Here is a 23,799-nt window from a genome sequence, read left to right as displayed (position 1 = left end):
GCACTGCAGTAGCGCTCTGCAGCGGGGAGGTGGGGCACGCGGACAGCACTGCAGCCTGGGCACCCCGCAAGGACGCAGCCTACAAACAGGGACGCGTGACATGGAGATCCCCCCCATACAGGACCTGTTTATCTTCCCCAACATCTGGCTGCCCCCTCTCCTCCCTCAGCCTGTCACTGGACCTCCTCTCGCAGTTATCCTGCCTAGGCATGTCCAGGCTTGTTCAGCAAGGCGAGGCAGGAGCGGGTTTGACAGGATATTATAGGAGAGCCCACAAGCCGTGTGAAGGTCTCGCGGTCTATCGGGTTCCTGGGTATGAAACTGGGGAGAGTGTGTCACTGTAGGAATCTGCAGTATTTACAGTGAAGGACACGCCAGTACTGCATGGAGACCACAGTATTTTTTTATATTGGAACCGGACTAACCTAGAGCATTATTAATCCATGATAAATCTGTTATTCATTGCCAGTACAACCACGTCTGCTCACAAAGTTTTTTTTTTTTTTTGTTTTTTTTTGTCCTTCCCCAGTTTCTGCCTTAAATACACGTTAAAGTAATGTTTTACATGACTTATTTGAAATGCTGAATCTGGCCACTGTTTTGTTAAGAAGTCAAGAATTTTTCAAGCTGTAAATTAAATATTCTTAAAATATATATTTTAATGTATTTGCATCCCTTCCCATCCACCCTAAATCTAAGATTTTGGAAACTTTATTGACTGTTCATAAAGGGCCACTGGCCAGGTAGGTTTTTTTTTTTGACATCTGTGAAACTAAAGTACAGCATGAAGCTATATAGTGGCTTGAATACAAAAGATTAGGTGACTAGGAATTTTTCTAGGGTTAGGGAAAGGCTTACGCGGTGATTGGTTTGCTGGTGGTATTTATTCCATTTAAATTTAAAGGCCTCGAAGCCCACGCTTGGGGGTGACGTTGTGCACTTTCCAGTCACAGCTTGGTTTGACCCAATGAGAAGCAGTAGTCCACAGGAAACCCGCAGATTGACAGCACAGTAATCCAATCACTGGTGTCATAGTAGAAGCTGGATGATTTAGCAGCAAATGAAATGTGCGTCGTGTGGCTTTCTCCCCACCCCCCAGACATCCCTGACCAGTGCTCCCCATCGCCGTGTTGCGAGCGGGGGACTGTGCGCTGCGAGGACAAGAAGGGCAGCTTTGTTTGTCACTGCTTCACTGGATGGACCGGCGCCACCTGCGAGGAAGGTACCGGCTAACCCGCGAGCAGCCCAAACACACGCGCCCAGTCCAACAAGTTTACACACCCGTGCGAGAGTGACGTGTGCAATGACATTCGGGTGACATGGATGTCCTCCTCCTCCACATGCTCTTCTGATATTCATGTCCATGGGCGGCTCGATGTTATGAGTTCTGTTCCATCTTAAAGCGTGATTAAATATCAGGATCTTCCGAAGGCAGGGAAGTTGGTGTATGAGTGTGTTTCGTTCTGTATGCTAACCATGATTGCTACTCATTTTCCAGACCTTGTTTATGTATCACATGTCAGCATTGAGGTTTGGTCTGACCTAGTACCTCTTGTTTTTCTGTTTTTTGTCATGCGAGTGATATTTACTCCTAATAAAATAGTGAAATTAATTCAATTGGAGGACCAGCCTGTGGCAAAGCAGATGTGTCAATATGTTTTGGGAAACCATTGATTCAATTCTGAACTATGATCTATCAACAGCAGTAACCGCTGGCTACAGGGTTACAGTGACACCAACCTGTTTGCTCTAATCGTTTACATAAAATGGACTAATTTGTTGCAATGAGTTGCATTACTGTCCCCACCCCAGTCTAGCACCAAGGGTTGGGAGACCTCTGCTTCCACTTGCTGGCCAATCGCAAGATCCGGCTCTTAACGCTCTCCTCTCATGATTGGCCGTCTGTGTCACGTGACCTATGTGCTTCCGGCAGACATAAATGAATGTGAGAACAAGAATGCTGGCTGCGAACACGGCTGCAACAACACCCTTGGGAGTTACCGCTGCTTCTGTCAGGATGGTTACGTGCTGGTTGACCGGCATATGTGTGCAGGTAGGTCTGGCAGCTTGTCCTGTGGACAGACTATGCAGTCTGTCTCATTATACAATTAGTGATTTTCATTTTTTATGACGTATCACATGGTAACGGCTCTCATGGCTCCATTCCCAGTGTCATAAGCATAAACATAATGAAATCACCTATATTGTCCAGCCAGAATTGAGTGAAACACCATACCGGTCTTGACCGGCTCAAAGCCGCGTCGATCAGCTTAACCAGAATGTTACGCCATGTAAACAAAAGCTTCAAGCAAGGTAGTACCACTTCCTGGACGGGTCTGCCAACGGGAAGCAGGTTCCCCCGGTGTCCAAGCCAGCTGGTGTTCATTTCCTGCCATTTAACCTCTCAAATTCAATGAAGACAAGTATTAACAGAATGTGCTATCGACTGCGAGATCGGTGTGGTCTTTCTGGCATGGAAACCGTCCCCGTAAATGGTGCCAGTGGTATCGCTCCTCCCAACTAATGGACCGCCCCCTGTCCCACAGACGTGGATGAGTGTGCGGTCACCCCCGAGGTGTGTGGCACAGCACGGTGCGAGAACCTTCCCGGGGGCCACCAGTGCCTGTGCGAGGAGGGCTTCGTGTACGACGACGTGTCCAAGTCCTGCCTGGGTGAGTGTGCATCGCGTGGGCATACGCGTGCCACACGCAGGGCATACTGGCTTCTACAGACTGCGTGCACGTGGATGGGGTATGTTTCAGTCACTGCTATCCTAGTGGGGGTGTCTTCCCGATGTTTTGGACATGCACTGAGCTCACTAGGTCCGAATCCTGTCCCATAGAAACACCCAAGACACCAACCCCCATCCTCTGGTACATAAATCCTGGCCCTATTACCAGTGTGTCAAAAAGACACCGATACAGCATGAGATTTCTGGGAAGGTGGTATTTGAATATTTGTAGTTAATAGCTCCTGCATGTCTGGGCCTGAATACCTCCATCCACACACCAATAACCGCACTGCTACGGAGTGGGATCTGGCTTCCTGCTGAGCGGGGGAGGTAGGCTTTCTTCGGAGGCTTGTTGGTCTCTGATCGTGTGACCTCCTCCCTCCCCTGGCAGATGTGGACGAGTGCGAGTCACCAGTGTGCTCCGGGGAGTGTGTGAACACACCGGGGGGGTTCAGCTGCTACTGTGACGGCCGACGGGGTCTGAGGCTGGCGCAGAACTGGAGCGCTTGCGAGGTGACCAGCCTGTCTGTGACCCCCCCCCCCCCCACAAACTGTTTTTATGAAATTCACTTTCCAATGATGAGCAGACCTAGCCCCCGCCATTCCTCCTTGCTCCCCCCCCATGCCTCTGAGCTCATTAATAACGGGAGACTTCACACTCACACCATTCCGATAACCATGCTGTTAAATCCAGTAACACTGATCAACAGCGTTTTAAGCAGGTGAGGCCACTCTGTGATTTGATGGTGTATGATAACCCCTCCCACTGTGGCTCCACCCCCAGCCCATCGAACCTAGGCCCCTCCCTGGCCTTAAGAGGAACCCGCGCTCCCTTTACCTGGGCCGCATGTTTAGCGGTTCTCCCGTCATCCGCCTCCGCTTCCGGCGGAAAGTCCAGACCAGGTGAGAGTCGCTCCCAGATTACTCTGAGTTCCTGTGCAGCACCACCTACAGGCGAGGCGCTGCGTCTGCATGCTCGCCATTCATGACGCCCGGCGCCTCCTGCGTTGCAGCTTCAGCGCCGAGTTCGACCTCAAGACCTATGATCCGGAGGGGGTCATTTTCTTTGCGGGGGGCCACCAGAACAGCTCGTGGATCGTGCTGGCCATGCATAACGGGAAGCTGGAGCTGCAGCTGAAGTACGGACCAGTGAGCCGGGTAACCAGCAGCGGGCCCGTGGTCAGCGATGGACAGTGGCATAAGGTGAGAAGCGCCACCCAGTGGTCAGATGTATAATTTGCCGTTTAGTTTTAAATAAGGTTAATCAGCCTTTGGGCTGTAGTCTATTGTTAAAAGTATGTGCATAATTCATGTGTATATTGTGTTTAATGTTGTATAATACTGAGGCACACCCACCAAGACAAATTCCTTTATAACATTCTTGGCCAATAAATATCTTTTTGATTCTGATCCTGACATCTCTCCATGTTAGTGTTGTAGGGAGATTGTCTGTCAGTAATGAACTAAAATGAGTAGAGTGTCTTGTTTCAGTTAATTTTATTTCTTTTTCTTTTCCCAGTTTTTGTATTATTCTGTTTTAATGATGCTGTTGTGAATCACAGCAGACCCATGTAAAGCAGCTTGGGACGACTATGAAAGGCGCTATATAAAAATAAATTGAATTATCAAATGGCCTTTTATTCGCATTCACTGTAACCGAAGCGTGGAATCTTGACTTGTGGTTGGGACAGATCTCTGTGGAGGAGCAGGGCCGGAGCCTGGTGATCAAGATCGACCGGGAGGCTGTGATGAAGATCACGGTGAATGGGGATCTCTTCACGCTGAGGAAGGGCATGCACGAGCTCAACCTCACCGTCGGGGGGGTGCCGTTCAGAGAGGCCGGATTGCTGAGCAAGGTGAGCTTCGATCAGGGGGGGGCTTGTTTACACTGTAAACCAAGCGAGCCTGTGCCCCAGTCGCCATGGAAACACCATGTAAACTGGAGGGGGGGGGTGATGTCATCTTGGATCCTGATCCTGAATAAATAAAGACGTTTATAACGGACTTGGGAAAACAGAACAAGCCGTAACTGAGCCCATCGGTGCTGTAAACTCTCTGACCACTACAGGCGATGGAAAATGGTTTTGGCAGCTGATGTACAGCAAACCAAACTCTCCAGGAAGCACTCAAAGCACTCTGGGAGTTAGCTGTGATTATTTTTGGTTGTAGTCAAAGCACTTTAATCTCTTAGATCCTGGTAAATGCTGATCATGCTGCCTTTGTACAGAATAAGGTTTTAAAACCCTTGTTGCTGTCACCGCATGAGCGTTTATCAGTGGGGGCTGAACCCAGCCCTGGTGTCTCCACTAAGTACATGTAGGGTTAAGAATGAGCATTCAGTATGAAGGGTTGTATATCGGTGAAGCATGTCTTCTGTAAGGACATATGAGGTCGGTCAGTTCTGTAAGGACCTGCTCAGCTGGTCAGTGTAACGTCACGGTCGGGGACAAGCTGCTCATTGATTCTTAGTCTGGCCTACACAAAATTTCCAACGGGGGGGCAGTCCTTAGGGGGAGATTTTCACCACTAACACATCATACTTTCTCCCCCACACATATTCTTATTGAGGAAAAAAGGAATTGGTTGGGACAATTATATATTATTTCTTTACTGGATTTTAGACCTTTTCTGGGATCGAGTCTCTGGTGTGTTCCCCCCCCCCCCTCAGCCTGAATGAAGGCAGTCTTGCACTTTTTCCATGTATTCAGTCTGGGATAGTTTGACAGTAAGTCTCAGGAAGACATGTAAGAAGAGACAGAGAGGACAGGACCTGGGTGTATTTAGAATTCAGGTCATGTCAGTTCAGATTATTTCCACTTTCTCATGAGGACACTCACCTAATGATTATTGAAAGTTAATTGCAGTCTTTTATACAGAGAGATGTTTGTCTCATGAGCTAACATTGCAAAGGGACCATAAGTGCTTACGCAGCGTCCTTAACCACTACGCCCTCTGCTGCCCAGGCCATGTATCCCAGCTTCTATGACACCTCCCTTCCCACCTGACCCGCAGATGAACCCTCGCCTGGACGGCTGCCTGCGGGAGTGGAGGTGGCTGACTGGTGAAGACTCCTCCATCCAGGAGACCATTCGCTCCAACGAGAAACTGCAGTGCTTCTCCACCGAGGACCGCGGCTCCTATTACCCCGGCAACGGCTTGGCGCTCTTCAACCTCAGCTACGGTGGGTGGTGGGGGGGGTTAGCCTGCCCTTAGTTTCAGCAGAGTGTGTTACGGTCCAATTCCTGAGACCGGAAGGTTGCCAGTGTGAATCCCAGAGTCGGCAGTATGTTAAAAAAAACATTTTAAAGTGGAAAAAATTCTACTGTACTGAGGGGGAGTCCCCTGGTCAGCAAAATCTACCAAGGGGATACCACTCCCCACAAAATGGGAGTTGTGAATCTCAGGCACTTTTTTGGGGGGGCGTGGGCTGAAAAGTTTGGGACCCCTGACTCCAGGGGGCTGTCTGGCTCTGCTTTCTCAATTCTGTCACATTAGAAAAAAGCATCTTCTAATTAACGTATAAATAATAAGCATGGACCATACGTATCTGTTCTCATCCCTCTTTAAAGAGATGTCAGCTTTCCTGTAAGGATCTCCTGAAAACTGACTTAGAAGGAAAGCCTTTCAGAAGGTGCTAACAGCGTCGGCGTGAGCGAGTGGATCAAAGAGCCCATGTGTGCGTGAGAGAACTTCGCTTTTGTTTTCCATTCATTGTGCCTCTGGTCCCACCTTCCCCAGCAGCGGATTCCCCAGTGCTGAGCATTCAGCTACACCTGCGACCCGCCTCCAGTCTGGGGCTTCTCCTCGCGCTCGTCCGGCTAGACAGTGTGCCCCTGTCGGTCTCCCTCTCCGACTACCATCCCGGGAAAAAACTGTGGCAAGAGGTGAGGCAGGCTTCCCTGGCCGGGTTTCTACACGTGTGTCCGTGCGGCGGTTAATGTCCCCCGTGTGTGTCCCCAGCATGTCCTTGTTGCCGTGGGTGACACAGTGGTGGCCAGCCTCCCGGCACAGCTGAGTGACTCGGAGACACATCTGGTGAATGTGACCATCACGGGAGGTCTGGTCCACCTGGAGGTGGATGGACAAGCGGGTCAGGCTGAACCGGGCCTGAACCAGAACATCGGTGACCTCTCCTCTCCGGTCGGCACCTTCCTTGGGGGAATACCAGGTGGGCTTAGACCTTTGGCACCCAGCAGCATGACAGTAAATCAGAAGCAACCCCGACTTGTAACCTAGAGCAGCGATTTTCAGCCCATGGGTCGTGACCCAAATTTGGGTCGTGGCAAGTTCTGAAAGGGTCATGAGGCAGAGTTGGAAATGTAAGCATTTAAAAACCAGCAAGCCCCTATACATCCACAATCAGATTTCCCAGCCCCAGTCCTAAAATTAACCTGTATAAACCGGTCTTGGGTCTGCAAATGCTTAGCGCAAAACTAATGAACACTCAACCAATCCAAAAAACCCAACCATAGACGCTTAATTTAAAATTCATTGACATATTTGATCAGATTTGTGCGATAGGCATTGATTGGTGTAAACTGCAGAGTGCACCGCGCGCCTGATCATAGCGTAAATTTACACCTATATACAGGGTCGCGACTGAGCTGGCATGGTAAAAATTGGGCCGAGGTACAAAAAGGTTGAGAACCACTGACTGAGAGGGTTTAAGTATAATGTAATAATTGCATGCAATAAGTGTCACAGGTACTATAATGGTTGACCTATGACCTTTCCACAGACATCCCCCTGGTGTCCACGCCCATCTCCGCGTATTACATGGGCTGCATGGACGTCACCATCAACGGGCAAATGTTGAACCTGGATGAAGCGACCCATAAGCACAACGACATCCGCTCTCACTCCTGCCCCCTGGTGGGGGCTCACCAGTAACCTGGTCTCACATGCGTGAGGCCCCCCTCTCTCTATCCACTGTTCATCCTACCCCATTATTCTGGGTGTTCCTTTGAGGTATGCATTTAAACCAGAGGTGCAGAGAAACATAGGGCGTGTATTTATATTAGTGAAACACAACTTCACAGCCTATGGAGGAGTCCGCTGTAATATACTGAATATGTAAATACTGTACTATTCAATGCTTTAAAAAAAATAGGACTTACCTTCAATGAATTTGGCTTTAAGTCTGACAGGGGTACATAATAAGTCACTAACACATAAATTGTATATTTTCACTTATGATTCTGTTTTAGTCACTGTCAACAACATTTTTCATATTTAAGACTTTTTTTTAATCTTTGTGTTGTATATTTTAAACAATGTTTGTCCTGATGAGAATCCTTGCCCCCCCTCCCAAAAATGCCAAAATGAAACGCTATTAAAAATAAAGATGGTTAACAGGCAGGTCTCTCGCCCAGTCCTTCCCACTCATTACTGGTATTCTTTCGGAAGTATAGCTAGTTATTAAACACACCTACCAGAAGCAACTGGTTAACCATGCATAGACAACCCAGTAAATTGCAGTCCATTTCCTAAAGTTTAAGCACTCATAATATTTATACTATTTCAGCTTTACAACTGCAAGAATTACAACGCTACATATGTGTGTGATTTGCTGAAACCGCTTAACACAGTAAAAGGTACTTTAGCTCTCACTTCAGGTTTCGGACACAAGGAGCAGATTCGGTTCTGGGGTTGAAAAATCTTTCACATCGGGAAGCCAGTGAACAGGTTAAGATTATACGTTTGGAGAACTCTAGATTCTGCTGAAAAGTCGGTCGTGCTCTCAAGTGTCCCGTTCTAATTAAATCACCCGCTTCAGAGATGAAGGCCGAGCTTTGACTCGTCTTATGGCTGTAGTGAGTCTAAGCGTGAGATATTTTAAATGCGCTGTTTATACTGATACCTTGAGGTGCATACGAGGCCGGCGAGTCATGTGAGGTGGCCTTGGAACCCGTCCCACGTCGCGTGAGACCTAGGGGAGGGTGTCCCAGGTGTGACGTGGGGTCGGGGGCCCCCCCCGCCCCCGCACATGATACATACGGGTTCTCCGTCTTGCAGACAGGCAATGGGGCTGAGTTCTGTCGGGGGTGGTTCTCCCCAGGTGTACAGGCCCTTGGCTCAGCAGGCGTACGGAGGTGGCTTCTCACACCCCCCGTATGGCGTCCCGATGTAGGCAGGGGTGCTGGGGGTCAGCGTGTAGCTGGAAGAGGCTTGTGACGGGGGCTGGGACGGAACCTGGGAGGGGGGCTGGCTGTCCTCCGAGGGGGATGTGGGGCCGTCCTGGCCCAGCGGTGTCGCTGCTGGGGGCGGCTGGTACACGCTGTGGTGCTGCAGGAGGCAGAGATGGAATATTCTATGGGTCGGATGGAAGGGAAAAGTGGGAACCTCGGACGGACCGGTAGTACAGCTGAAATGGAAATCCCAAATCTATCGGGTGTGATCCTGGGATGCTGCAGTGCTTCAAGTTTACAGTTTACGACATTTGGACTTTACGATGGGTATATAATTATTCAATAAATTACATGATATACAATACTTTCTAATAAAGTAGGCTTTGTGTTAATGATTTTGTCCATCTGTAGTGCGTAAGTGTTCTAAGCATGTTTAAGGTAGCCTAGGCTAAGCTATGATGTTTGTTAGTTTATGTGTCTATTAAAATGCATTTTTGCCTTGCGATAATTTCATCGAAACGTAACCCCATCGTAACCCAGGGACATTTTTTTTAATTATTTTTTTCATTAGACAGGTTAATTGGTTTGATTGTAAGATTTAAGATCTTTATTGTCCATGTGCAACAGGAGCACTGCAATGCTTAGTCATTCAGCAGCATTCGGTTACGAAAAACTCTAAAGACAGGGTAAGACAATACAGACCCTGCAGAGCAATATAAGACCGTCCAAAACTGGACGACATGCAGTCAGTGGCTGATAAAGTGCAGTAACACGTCTATAAAATGCATGTGGCGTGGATGAGACTATCAGGAGAAACATGGATGTTGGAAATGTGCATAGCTTGGAGAAAGAACCTGTTCCTGAATCTGATAGTCAATGTTCAGATGCTGCGAGACCTCCTACCAGACTGCGGGGGTGTGAGGAGTTCATGGCTGGGGTAGCCAGGGCCATGATTTATAGACTAAACGTTGTTATGGCCCCCTGCAGTGCGGACAAACATCGGTTTGAGTTTCACTGCCCCCCTGTGGGGTCATGAGGTATGACTCATTGCCCCCCAAAGAGTCCATGGGGGGTTGATGCAGGATGCGAGGCGACCATGCATGGGGAAGAGACATGCTCCATTTTAGCTTTAGAGCCTTAGAGAGGGTGACGAGGTCGTGGGAGGCAGATGACGTACCTGCAGCGGTAGGGGGTAATTGGGGTAGGACGGCAGTGCCTGGGTGGAGGGGCAGAATCCGGCGTACGTCAGCACGTGCTGCGTGGGGTTGTACAGGATGTGGGGCGGCGGCACAGGACTGGGACATGTCTGGGGGGTCGAATTCTGGGAGGAAAAGCACACGTCACAAGACAGGAGAGATGGCGATAATCAACAGTGCCGACCTACTGGCCCAAATGCCCCCCACCCATCTGAAGAGAAACAGGGAGGGGGACCAAGAGGCCTTTAGCATGATTTAGGACAGAAAAGTCAGTATTTGGTTACATTACTTGACACTAGAGGAAAACATTCAGTGTGTCATAAACACCATATACAGTGTTTTGAGGCATGGAACAGCACAGGGTTCAGTGTGTGCGTGTGTGTTGTGCAATCCCCTGTTAAACCCCTCCCCCGCAACCCGAGGAAAGAGGAGGATGGGTGGTGACAAGCTACAGCTAGCCGAAACGCTAATGCTGCGATAAGTGAAGCATGCTTCGCCCCAGCACACAGATAAATTTGAAAACCCATTAACAGGCAAAACTTTGCGCCAACACCTGTAAATCTGCTTTTACACAGACAGTGAAGAGGCTGCTATGTGATCATTTACTGCCAGGCGATGCATCACGCTGCTTAACTGGCCCGTGAAAAAAGAATTTGCTCTGACGATAAAAACTAAGTCAGGATTATGAGAAATGGGCGTTTTTGAAAAAGCTAGTCACAGAGCACTAGGACAAATTAAATTGGAATTTGAAGTTGAATTTGACACCAACGAGTCAACATTATAAGTATAGATTTGGCATTGGATGGTATATGGAGATCCGATTTTCAGGAAATCTGTTCTTACTATTATCCATGGATGTATGATTTTTATTTTTCCCCAGAATGTTTTAACAAGATGATATACACTATATGGACAAAAGTATTGGGGCACCTGACCATTAAACCTACAGGAACTTGTATGACATCCCATTCTAAATCCACTGGCATTAATATGGAGTTGGTCCCCCCTTTGCAGCTATAACAGCCTCCACTCTTCTGAAAGTTTTTCGAGGATGTCTGTGCAGAAGAGCATTTGTGAGGTCAGGCACTGATGTTGGACGTGAAGGCCTGGCTCACAATCTTCATACTAGTTCATCCCAAAATTTGTTTGATGGGATTGAGGTCAGGGTTCTCTGTGGGCCAGTCAAGTTCTTCCACACCAAACTCATCCATCCATGTCTTTATGGACCTTGCTTTGTGCACTGGGGCACAGTCATGCTGGAACAGAAAAGGGCCTCCCCCAGACTGTTCCCACAAAGCTGGAAGCATAGAATTGCCCAAAATGTTACGGTATGCTGAAACATGAAAAGTTCCCTTCACTGGAACTAGGGGGCCTAGCCCAACCTCTGAAAAACAACCCCATACCATTATCCCTCCTCCACCAAACTTTACAGTTGGCACAACGCAATCAAGCAGGTAACATTCTCCTGGTATCTACCAATCCCAGACTCATCCATCAGACTGCCATACAGAGAGATGTGATTCATCGCTCCACAGAACACGTTTCCACTGCTCCAGGGTCCAGTGGCATCGTGCTTTACACCACTCCATCCGACGCTTGGCATCGTGCTCGGTGATCTGAGGCTTGCATGCAGCTGCTCAGCCATGGAAGCCAAACTCCATTAGTCAAGAGAGCAGTGACGACTTTTACACACTATTCGCTTCAGCACTCAGTGACCCCCCCCCCCCCCCCGTAACTTTATGTGGTCCGCCACATTGTGCCTGAGATTCTGCTGATCCTAAACGCTACCACTTTGCAATAATACCACTTACAGTTGACTGTGGAATAACTAGCAAGAAAGAAATTTCACAAACTAATTTATTGCAAAGGTGTGCACTGCACGATACCACAATAGTACCACTCTCAGAATCACTGAGCTCTTCAGAATGACCCATTCTTTCACAAATATTTGTAAACCTGACTGGTTGGGTAAGTGCTTGATTTTATACACCTGTGGCAATGGGTCTGAATGAAACCCCTCAATTCAATGATTAAGAGGTGTGTCCCAATACTTTTGTCCATATGATGTATTCGACTAGCAGCATACCCCCCCAAAAAAATATATTGAAATTATTTTGTGATAACATGGGAAAGGTATGGATAATAATACACGATTAATATGAGTATAAGTAAATAAAGGTAGAAACACTTTCTGGGAGAAAACAGAAGTGGATGTTCTGAGTTTGAGGTTTATATGGGCAAGTGACCACAGCTGTGTGCATTGGGCAGATGCCCACGGGGGCCCTAGAGGGGGGTGTGTGAGGGCGGCAGCTGTAGCACCCACCTGCAGCACGATGTCCTTAAAGGCCCCCAGGATGGCGGCTGTGACGATGCCCAGGAAAACGCTGAGGACATTGAGCACGACAGAGGCCCAGAGCAGGCGGTACAGGTGCATCACGTCCCAGCAGCTGCTCACGCCCGTGTACTCATAGTACTGTGAGTGGTACTCACTGTGGGGGGAAGAGAGAGCCCCCCTAAGCTGGCACCCAAACCACAGGCCTGCAGCACTAACCACACTTAAAAAAACACTTACATTACATCTTTCTTACTTAGCAGAACCTTTTATCTAAAGTGACATACATTTCCGAGAAAGCAGGGTCAGCTTGTCCCTGGAGCAATTGGGGGGGGGGGGGGGGTTAAGGGCCTTGCTCAAGGACCCAAAAGTGACATCACTCTGCTGACCCTGAGATCTGAGCCACCGACCTTCCGATCAGAAGCAGAGTGTCCTAAACCACTGAGCCACACTCTCCCCCGTTCTGACACTTAGCTAAACTCTCAGCCAAAGTAAAGTTATTTTTAAGATAGTGCTTGACTGATATGGAATTCTCTTTTTCCTGTGCTCATGTGATTTCTTTATCATATTCTTAATACCACTGGCCTGTTCTGGTTTTTAGTTTTGTTATGCTGTTGTCTTACCGACAATGGCTTCTCATTTTAGACAATTTTTAAAATATGTAATACATATCTTGAAATGTGATATATTCTGACCAAAATAGCACAAAACCAAATCAAAACAGACCAAATCACAGTTACGCCATTTTTGTTTTGCTTCAAATGCAATTTGAAATTTCCAGAACACGCAGAAATCAATTGTCCCGTAAACTGAGAACCCGCTGTTTTTTTTTTTTGTCTGGCCCCCTGACCAGCCTTTTACACAAACACCACATGCCCTCAGAGCAAAGAGCAGCTGCTCCAGCTGGTCAAACTCACAAACGCAGCAGCCAAAGATATTTTGACGTCAGCTGGCCAGACAAGCTCACTGCGTCTGTAGGGCAGTTGTTTAATTGCCCGGGCATCTGTACACCTGCTCCCTCCCACCACCCGCCTCACCTGCCGCAGCTGTGCAGGTCACAGCAATAACAGGTGTTGCTCTTTATCCTGACCTTACACTTGCTGTTGTAGGAGTAGCACGTCACCTGTAGGGGGCGAGAGCGAGAGGGACAAGGGGTGGGGATTCCAGCAGCTTTAATATTCCAGATAGCTTCATATAAACCGGTCGCAGCCTGCTAAGCAAACGTTATCAGAAACAATGATTAGTACAGCACTGCTTTTCAGTTTCACAGTGCGGCAGATTTTTTCCACAACATTGACAGTATGGCTGCTAGGTCAAATCCCTGGATTTGAGGACGGTGTGGCGGCATGAAGTGATGATTAAAGCCCACAGCGCATGTGTTTTGGATAATGCCAGCATAGTGGGATTATAAAGCGCCCTCAAAATGAGAACAGAATTTGCTGGGAATGGAATGGCTACAATGACAAAAGCCTCGGAGTCCACCAGGGGGCAGCAGCCTGCCCTAAAGAACTGCAGGCCACTGCCAGCATGCTAAACGCAATCAGGGCCACTAGACCCAAAAAGAGCCATGGCAGACAATTCCCTGTTTTTATTACCCGATATATTGTTTTTGGAAAGAGACATACAGATCTTTATACACACTATAACTCTTATGTCTCATAAATTAAAAATGAATCTGGTATTTTGAAATCAATAAAGTTATTTAGTTTTATGCTTCGTATAAGACTTATTTGTGTAGTTCTAACTATTAAAACCACCAGCTCGTATTACAGAAAGAAAAAAAAATCCATAATAATACCTCAGTATCCAACCAATAATGGTAATACTCAGATACAAAGTCATTCCAGCCAAGGAAATAATGAAGAAATCTTTAATTAAACAGCTGACAAAATTAACTAAGGTGTCTATTAGACATTAGGAGACGCTCATGGTTCACCAGCCTCAGGCCAACACGTATCTCCATTTGGAATTACAGCGGAGAGAAATGTTACGTCAGAATGATCCACTCGGGGGGGGGAAGAACTTTCAGTGAAAGACTCACAACTCTGAATGTTCAATTCTTATAGTGCCATATGGTGATGATGATGATGGAAAAATAATAATAATAATAATAATAATAATAATAATAATAATAATACTTAGGCAATTCCTTCCAAGCCCCCTAATCCTAATCCATTCCTCATTAAAATTTACTGAAATGATGGTCTTTCTACCATTTGCACAAGTTCAGGTACATTGGAACACTTCTTTTTGCAAATCCCTTCTTGCTCTCCTTTCAGGCACACACACATACACACACACACACACACACACACACACTCTGCTGGGGGGCTGAGCACAGGGTCCCTGGGGCATTTTGGGGGTACAGTTAAGGACTTTGCTAAAGGACCTGTTGGGGATGAGATTATGCTGCCAAGGATTGGATTTGGACCCTCTGAGTCACACACTGCCCCCCCCCCAGCAGTGAAATCACTCAGCTGATCACTATCCTTCAGGACACTAATTTCTTGATCAAACAAGTTGAATTTCAGAATAAATATACCGGACTGCTGTTCCCCCAGCAAAAATAAAAAACCTTTTTAAACAAAACATAATTACCCTCAAATGCTCAGCACATATAGCTGAGGGAAAATTCAGCACCAAAAGTCACACTAAATGAAAGCATCTGCTTTTTACAGAGAAAACTTAACATTATAGCTATCAGGACTTTTTTGACCCCAAAAGATCAATCGCTTTAGCAACGTTTTACATCTCTGCTTAATATATTTCATCTCTCTAATAAATTCATTGATAAATCCTTCACCTTCTTTATTTAGATCATGTAGCTAAATCATTGATTGGATAATGGCTCTGGGACAGCCAATCTTACATTCACACCCTTGTTTCAGCACTGAGCGAGCAGTGAGAATGGAAGCACTGGGACCCGATTCAGACATAAGCTGCTTGTCCCCGTGGAGATTACGTCCAGCCCCTGATCCTTATCGGGAGCTTTATCGTAAACAGGGAAGGGGGAGCAGATGGATTCTGCTAGTGTCTTTTAAACAGAAGAAGCATGATTCTGCTTTCAGGAACTGCAGCAGCAAGTCATTCTTTCAAGCTGAAAAAACCAGTAAGTTAAACTGTCTGAAAAAGTAAACAAATATTATTTTGACCATTATGCCTTAATTGGCTTCGGTATTATGTGGTCATCCCAGTGGGAAAGTGATAACACTTTGGGTAAATCAATTGGCAGTCATATCACTTAGGGTCATATACCCTCCACAGCATCCACACTCATTGCTTTAAATAAATTATATTGGTTGCCTGTGAGATTTTTCAACACCCAACAGGAGATGTGGTAACAATCCCCATTAATGCCAATGTCAGACTTACCTCTGTGTGATAGGTGTCATACGACTGTCCTTGCCCATTGCCATAGAACTCACACCTTCCCTCCATTAGGGGTCTTTTGTCCTGAGCAGAGGCAAAGAGAAAGAGGTAGTCATACTTTAATTCGGCAGCGTGAATCTGTTGGTTGCCCTCTGTTGGCTGCTAATGGTACTGCCCATTATAAGTGGAAAGACTGTCAGAAATTTAGCGAAACAGTATCATTAGCATGATGTTGCTGCGAATGTTACAGAAGAATTAACTACTCTTGCTGTCATTTATTCCCATTGATATACAAATGCTGTCTCATGAATGGGTGTATACATGAGTGGGGCCACAGGGGCTCTAGCCCCAGCTGAAATCTGATTGGCCACCAGAGTGTTCCCTCCGCTGTCACTCACTGATTCAACACATGTCATTGGCTAATAAGATTAACCCTTCTGTATGAATTATGAGCCCTCTTATGTGCCCCACCACTGTCCATCGGCACTAGCCAGCTATAGCGCCGAAACCTCAGAATGGGGCCGCTGATCTCATCACAAACGGAATGGATGCCGGTCCCAACCCGGCAGCTCACAGAGGAGAGCTCCTCATCCTCACGGGAAAGCAGCCAGAGCCTCCGCTGTGAGCCGCACAATCACACGTATCGTAAATCAGCCGCGGCCGTGATTTAGGGTCGTGGATTGTTTATGATATTTTACAGCTTGTGGGGAAAGGAGATAAGGGAGGTAATGGATTATTTAATTGGTTTATTCTGTTTGCCGGTCCCTCCACCATCTATGAAACCAAATCCCTTCAAATCACAGATCCTATAGAAGGTTGTAACCTGGCCAAACAGTAACCGGGGAAGGGGGGGGGGGGTTGGTGACAATCACGGCGTGAGTGATGTGCATTAAACCAATGGAGATCTTCTATTTCAGTTTCCAATTGGCTGTTGATCTCAATGATGGTCGCAAGACCATGAAGAAAAGGTGGAGAAAGAGACGTGGAGATATTGGTCAACCAACATGAACAGACAGCTGTCTGGTGGTCAGACACTCCGCCGCTCCTTGCCGTGTAAGTGGCCCTTCTGGCAACCCCATCAAGGGACACTACTCACGATGAACTTTGCAGCGATGATCCCATCCACGATGGCGCAGAAGAAGGAGGTGATCACTCCCAGGCTGACGAAGATGATAGACGCCACGAGCTGGACGAGAAACACTCGTTTATTTAGCTCATTTTAAAAACGAAACCCAAAGAACGAAATAGATTAAATACAGCAGTAAAGTCACTCCAAGGGCTGGAAAATAATTCCGCAGCCCAGGAAGGTGACAGACACAGGCTCTCTCTGATCCATTTCTGCTGACTCATACATTCTTCCTGTAATTGGGTGTGACCTCAAACATCACCTAACACAATGTGTCCCGTTGAAGTCTACAGTCGCTATAAAAGAAATAAGTCAGTTCAGTCCTAAACAGATATAAACTGAGAAACTGAACTGCCAACTTCAGCATCAGGCTCAGGCCTATAAATCGTGGTACGGATGGTTGGATCCAGGGAGCCGGGTAACTAACTGCCCAACAGGGAGGCAGAAGAAGGTGCAGAGTATGGCACAGGAAGGGTACGGGCATAAGGTGACCGGCCAAAACAGTCAAGGTGGAGTTAAGGGTCTGGCGTGCGAGAGCTCGGCTGAGAGGAGCGCCATCGTGCCAGTGCCCCTAACCCTCAGATCACGTTGCTGCCGAGTGGGAAAGTAAAACCACAGCTGTTCTTTCAATGGGGAGGAAGGGTGTGTGTAAGTGTCATTTATAGCCCTGAAGAGGCAGGGGAGGGGGAGCCGAACATACACTGAAACAATTTCATTTCACCACGCCGAGAGAACATCACCAAAACATAACCTACAAATGTAAGACACAATAACGCATGTTGCATTTAGTCCAAAGTAGCCGAACTCATTAATGAAATGAAATGAAATGAATCTTTATTATCATCATACGAAGTACGATGAAATTGGATGCAGTCCCTTCAGTACAAATTCGACATAATTAAATAAATAAATAATAAAAGTGTTTAAATACAGAAATAAAATTAAGCTTAATTGAAATGATTAAATCGATCAGGTTATAAATTAACCAGGCTAAGCAAAAAAAAAAGCTTTAAGCACTTGTGTAAATGAAAAATTTTAGAAAATAATCAGGAATAATGATCGGACAGACGCAAAACTTCCACATTTCTGAATATCTGTGCTAATCAAAGGGATGTGGATATCTATGAAGGCCTCCGTTGGACTCTTCGGTAACAGAACTCTTTTCTTATGATTTAGAGCAGGTCCTCCCCACCCCATTCCCCTTGAGGCGTGCAGACAGCAGATAGCAGCTGCAGCGACGATCATCCTTCCTGAGCCAAAGGTCCAGATGGGTCCTCTAATATGTCATCGCTGACGGCTTGTAAGCCCCCCCAACTGCCGCATTTACTGCCCCATAATATTTCTCTAACGCCACCAAAGCAAAAGAATAACCTTCTGTTCCACGAAACCAGGAATTTTACTCCCAGACTAATGAATAGGATTATATGCCCCTATTTATACAAATCCAATGGAAACACAATCAAGAGGGGAAAAAAATTTAACATCATGTATGGTCCTCTGAAGCATCACAAGCCCAATTAAAGAATGATGCAGACCACCAGCAGCACCACCAGAAAGCAGAGAGAGGAAGCAAGTGCCTTCTGTATCACAATTATGTCCAAACCACTCTAGAGTGACCTTTAGTCAATGTCACCCTTTGTCTACTACCTGTACAAGGTTGGAGAGCTCTAATATTCATCTTTAATGGAACAAACAATCACCAACATATACCGGGTTGTTCTCTTTCCACTGCAATGCACACCTGCCTTTAAATCGCACTAGGAATATCAATTAAATCCAATGCAGGGTCATTATCAGGCCAGAGTAATCAAGCCCTGCAAACTGCTATAACTACAGGGCCAAAGTAATCAAATCCCAAGTGCCCAAGTGACAGATATGGATCCTGGCAGTAATGACTCCAGTTACTGAGCCTCCTCTCCTCACCAGTACGTCTCTAAGCCCATTAATATAAACGAGCAGTTTAAACGACCGCGACTTAATGCGATGCCACTGCAGTGGTGATGATGTCACAGACAATGGGCTTTGACAGCAGTATTAGTCCACATGATCAGAGCGCCAGAGGCTCGCTCATAAAGAGCCCCTCCTCTCCAGGTCTGCTCACCACCCCCTATGAGGAGGACGATCCATAACCTTATGCAGACCACCCGCCCTGTCTCAAGGACGCACGGAGTGGAAGCTTCCAGCGATCGATGGCAACATTGAAGAGTGACTGCGGTTAAGCATGGAGGAGCCAGTCTTTGGACAAAAAAAATGAGGCCAGAGAGGTCACACGGTGCAGGAAGAGAGTGACTGCGAGAACGAGCACAGGTCTAAGAAAGACGACGAGATGTCCTGCAAGGACCAGTCCTGGCATGATATTTGAGGTAGGACAAAACCTTTTTTCACTGGATCAGTTACCCAATATGGCCATCCCATGTCCATTTACCAGGTAACCTCAGTACACAGAACTGATCAACCTTTTTCCAAGTAATCGATCTAGCTTGGACCATGGTGAAGTCTTTCCATTTCTTAAAATGTGACACTTCCTGTCTCCTGAGGAGAGGTCAAAGTTCACCAAGCCAGGCAAGCAACAGGAAGTGAAACTCGAGAGCAGCTGTACACCATGCGTGCACACACAATATCGGTTACTGGCATACCGCTGCGTGACTCTGGCCGTCTCCTATCGGTTTCAGGCCGACAGCAAGCAGAAGACGAGAAAAGAGAGGGAAGAAAAGAGGAGACAGAAGACGGAGGGTGGAATCAAAACCAGCTTCATTACAGTTACTGTGGCCAACAGCCCGATGATTAAAATTTGAAAGTGGGGACCGGGAACGGTGACCGAGTCGGGTGAACACACCCCCCTCTAAATCAAGTGGTGTCGGACCCCTCGCTTGCCACTTCAGCCCGTCGCCATAGGAACCACTCCTCCCGCAGAGCCATGATCCACCCTGGATTCGGCAGATGCCACACTCAGAGTGCAGATTCAATTATGCCGTATTCAACACCCCCAAAAAGCCAGGCTTAACAGCACCACTCCCCCAGGACCAGAAAATTGAACAGTTTTATTAAACCAAAATTATAGCAGAAAAGCCAATTTTACTTAATTTTTTAAAATAATATCTCTTATTTAAAGACTGCCAAATATTGACGTAAAACCTTTAGGATCTATGACAATAAGTGAGCATTTATCATCCTTGCTTGATGACACCATACAAATATCATCTTTTTGACAAACTGACAAACACAAAGGCTACTGCATCAGCCTACACACATGCGTTTGAGATCTCAGACCTCACAATGTAAATTATAGAGAAACAAGGTCCCCCCTAATGGCGAGGACAGTAGGGGAGGAGATGTGGTTACACTGGGGACCCGGGATAATCATGGCAGGCCTGGCAGAGCCTGTAAATAGATAATGAACATTCACCTGATCCCAGGCGTGTCAGACGTTAAAATAAATAAATAAAATGTCACAGGTATGCGCAAGTCAGGAAGGTTCCTGTCTAGTTCAGTCCTGGACAGGATTTCCCAGGTGTCCCCTTGTCCTTGTATTTCAGAATAATCTCACATTGATCTATTTCCACACCATTACATATATTTTAATACAATGTATATTGACAATAGACTATGCAGCCAAATTATGAGTAGGATTTTAGCATCGCAGGAACAGCATTAGGGACACCAAATCCAATCAACTTCCAGTTTGGGTACCAGGAACAGCATTAGACTGCAGGTCGCTATGCCACTGGGACATCAGGCACACATTATTGGTTGAAAAATGTTCTGGCTGTCAATGCTTATCCAATTGCTGTTCTTCTTCTGCTGTGTACACAGCCAATCGGACGCTTTCACCTGAGCAAGCGTTCGAACACACAACATTTAACAGCGAAAGGCTACTTATGGACAGTAAGCAAGTGGTGCTTTTCCTTGGATGCTGGGTTTACTGACTGGCAAACAAACCAGAATATAATTCCTGACTTTTTGCGATTTTTTTTTTATTATTTTTTTTTATTATTTGATAATTTATCAATACTGATTACTCCTGAACTTGCTTTAGATTATTCAGACCTTTAATTACATAATTGTAAGTCACAAGGAGACCAAAAAAATGCAACAAATTGTTGCATGAACTAACCTTCTTCCACATCAATATAACGTGATGACTTAGCTCTGAGGGAAATGGCTTTGTTGTCATTTATCAGAGGCTCTAATATTCCTGTCACAGGTTCAGAGAACAGTGTGGAAAAACTAGCTGGATAAGCAGTAAATATCCAGTCTTCAGCCACTGCAGAAAGACCACATATTCAGACAGTTTGAGAACAGGGTTTCATTAAGAAGGTGTACAGCTCACCATGGGTCTGCGGTTCTCCACCAAGTTAATGCCCACGAGCCCAAGAAAGGCCCCAAAGCTTAGCTGGAAGCAAGGAACCAGAATAAGGAGTTAGAACCAGGACACCTGCTATCCTTAACTGACAATAATAGCATGTGTAGAACACCCTGGTCATAGATAAGACTGAGCACATGGCCATACTGTAAGATATATTTGCTCTGCTGAAATACTGAATAATTGTGTCAACAAATATCAATGCAGTAAAATAGGCAAGGGATATATATATAGTCCATAGGCTTCATTGGGTGTTTAGCCGATATGTACAGTGGAAATTCATAAAATAAGGATTTTTTAATTCCTCACGGATGCAGAAGTGTGTAAGTGTAAAGGGCTGCAGTAGGATGATGGAGGCGAGCTCACAATGATCCCAGGGTAGTACCCAGCGACGGGCACGTTGCCGGTGCGGGTCGCGGACACCAGGCCCACCACCAGGATGACCACGGAGAGGGAGAGTAGAGAGACCGTGTACCAAAGCGCCGTACGCCGCCTCTTCGCGAACTGCTCTGTGGAAAGACAAACTGCCGCAAGGCGGTGAGAGATTACCGCTGTACTCCTGCAGTTTTGCGCAAAGACAGTAAGCATCTGCGCCGCAGTGACTCAAAGCACTCACACATGGAGGAAATGACTGAAAAACAGAATTAAGAGCATTCATGGATGTAGGCCTGTTTAAAAATGCATGGGAAGACAGACTGATAAGTACTCTTAGTATTCTTTCTAGAATCACACACGCCATTTAGCTAATGATTAATCTGTAGTTGTGGGCACATGTCGTTATTCAAACATCTTAGGTCGAATTAGATTACTCGCACAAGCGGATACAGACTCCAGCCGACAACATTGTTTCGTTACTGTGGAGGGAGTCTGACCAGTAACACCGAGGAAACTAATTATAACGTCCGAAACACAGGATGGGTGCGATTTCTCTGCTGCCAGTCACCTGTTACCGAGGTCCGTTACCATGGGCTTCGGTAGGTCCGATCACCCGTGGATAAAGCCCCGAGTATTTTAGCCCCGATGCCAATTATCCTCCTTTAAAAACAAAAAAGTCAAGCCCCAGGTAAACTTAACTTGGCCCCTGATCTTTTCAACAGCTAGAAACTCCCATGGCCGTTAAAAATATTCAATAATCGTATTTACACTATCAGTTTTTACTTATGTAGAGCCATTTTAGAGTGAGAACAAAACACAGTCCCACATTAATTTTGTACCTCTGGTTCCACAACCAATGAATTGAATTAAAAAATAGCAGTTTAAACAACTCAAATGGCATCCAAAACCAGAATAAAATAACCATTTAAAATGCCAATTTAAAATTTTAAAAGTCCCCTTCGATTGATCAGAAGACTTCCCACTGCCCTTCGTATCCATAACAGACCAGTGTGCTTAGCTCGATCTTCGTTATCATAAAAAACTACTAGAATTGTAAGTGATAAACCTGTTGACAGGTAGCCGGAGCAGGGAATGTGTAGCTGGGCAGCGGAGAAACGGCAGCGAGCGTCTCCGCCTTCGTGGTTCAGCGCGTCACCGAATAACCGAAGCAGAAAGTCGCACATAGGTTAAATACTTATGAGTTTTTTGTTTTGTTGTTATACTATGTGGACTACACAATACCAATTTACAAAATATATCTTAAACAAAGGTCCAGTATGGGATTTCAACATACTTAAAACAGGATCAATGTTTCATTAAGGCCGGAGTAGCCTGAATTCGTTAGATAATGAATTTCTTATGAAGAGCGCAGTCTGCAATATAGAGCTCACACCACAACAGTCCTCTTACTGATCCTTAGCACATTTAGCCTACTATAAAACCTTATAGCAGCAGCAGAACAGGATCATAATTACTGCGAATAGTTAGCTACTATCCTGTTAAGTTGCAGTAATATATATATTGTGTCGGTAACGCAAGATGTCAACGCATATTTCATAATTCACATAAAGGTAGGCTAATACTCACGTTTAATCTTATTATTTATCACACTTTTGACTGAAATAAGAAATATTGTTTAAACACTCTATATTAAGCTACATATAAAATCTATTTTTAAAACAATACACTATGGCAGAATAAAACAAACTGGAGCAATTTTACCTGAAGGATCCGGAGCAGCCGGGGCTGTAGTAACCGCGGGTTGTTGCATCTTTGCCGTCGGTTTTTCCCTTTTCTTTCTTTTTTTAAACAAATAGGCTTTAATATGCCGCTCAGACAACTGCCGTTCCCAATTACCCGTAAAAAAATCTGGTGTATTTTTTTTCTGACAAAAGTCGGAGCAGCAAAAGCGAAATGAAAAGCGAAGTTGATTCCACGATCCCTCAAACCATCGCCAGGTTTACAGGTGCGACTTCTCTCAGTAATAACCGCATCCTGCTTCCCACTAACAGCTGTCACCGGCCGGGTGAATGCGCTCCGCTGCCCGCCGCTGCTCCCCGTTAAACCACGAACATATCCGGATGCAACTGGGCATCTAATGAGGCTGTTTGATGAAACACCGCAACTAAGAACCTATTGAGGGATCTTTTACTTTGGACACCGCAGGCACTCGGCTCAA

General features: G+C 46.1%; 2 protein-coding genes across 4 annotated transcripts in view; one reads left to right on the top strand and one right to left on the bottom strand.

The window, feature by feature from the left end:
- Positions 1–8,089, top strand: part of gas6 (growth arrest-specific 6) — a 12,421-nt gene extending 4,332 nt beyond the window's left edge. The window contains exons 5-15 of one of the 2 annotated variants that reach the window (XM_023835211.2): positions 1,100–1,222; positions 1,934–2,053; positions 2,547–2,672; positions 3,123–3,244; positions 3,516–3,634; positions 3,745–3,934; positions 4,423–4,587; positions 5,744–5,912; positions 6,473–6,615; positions 6,692–6,899; positions 7,470–8,089. In XM_023835211.2, the coding sequence (XP_023690979.2) occupies positions 1,100–1,222; positions 1,934–2,053; positions 2,547–2,672; positions 3,123–3,244; positions 3,516–3,634; positions 3,745–3,934; positions 4,423–4,587; positions 5,744–5,912; positions 6,473–6,615; positions 6,692–6,899; positions 7,470–7,621 (1,637 nt within the window). In that variant the 3' untranslated portion in view covers positions 7,622–8,089. Of the gene's footprint in view, positions 1–1,099; positions 1,223–1,933; positions 2,054–2,546; positions 2,673–3,122; positions 3,245–3,515; positions 3,635–3,744; positions 3,935–4,422; positions 4,588–5,743; positions 5,913–6,469; positions 6,616–6,691; positions 6,900–7,469 lie in introns of both variants that reach the window. The other variant, XM_023835202.2, reaches the window with a different exon arrangement.
- Positions 8,076–23,799, bottom strand: LOC111855815 (transmembrane protein 255B). Of its 2 annotated transcripts, none has more exons than XM_023835223.2 (9): positions 23,343–23,799; positions 21,612–21,769; positions 21,213–21,275; positions 16,853–16,942; positions 15,760–15,840; positions 13,425–13,510; positions 12,379–12,544; positions 10,037–10,180; positions 8,076–9,016 (listed from the first exon to the last, which is right to left on the bottom strand). In XM_023835223.2, exons 1-9 carry the CDS (start codon positions 23,389–23,391, stop codon positions 8,807–8,809), a joined length of 1,047 nt encoding a protein of 348 aa, XP_023690991.2. In that variant the 5' UTR covers positions 23,392–23,799; the 3' UTR covers positions 8,076–8,806. The 2 variants fall into 2 exon arrangements, with proteins under 2 accessions (XP_023690991.2, XP_023691000.2); XM_023835232.2 differs by lacking the exon at positions 23,343–23,799 and adding an exon at positions 21,862–22,143.

This window comes from Paramormyrops kingsleyae, chromosome 1 (assembly GCF_048594095.1).
Source record: "Paramormyrops kingsleyae isolate MSU_618 chromosome 1, PKINGS_0.4, whole genome shotgun sequence".
Taxonomy (NCBI): Eukaryota; Metazoa; Chordata; class Actinopteri; order Osteoglossiformes; family Mormyridae; genus Paramormyrops; species Paramormyrops kingsleyae.
Note: the sequence above shows the minus strand (reverse complement) of the source record. Positions and strands in the feature narration are given on the sequence as shown.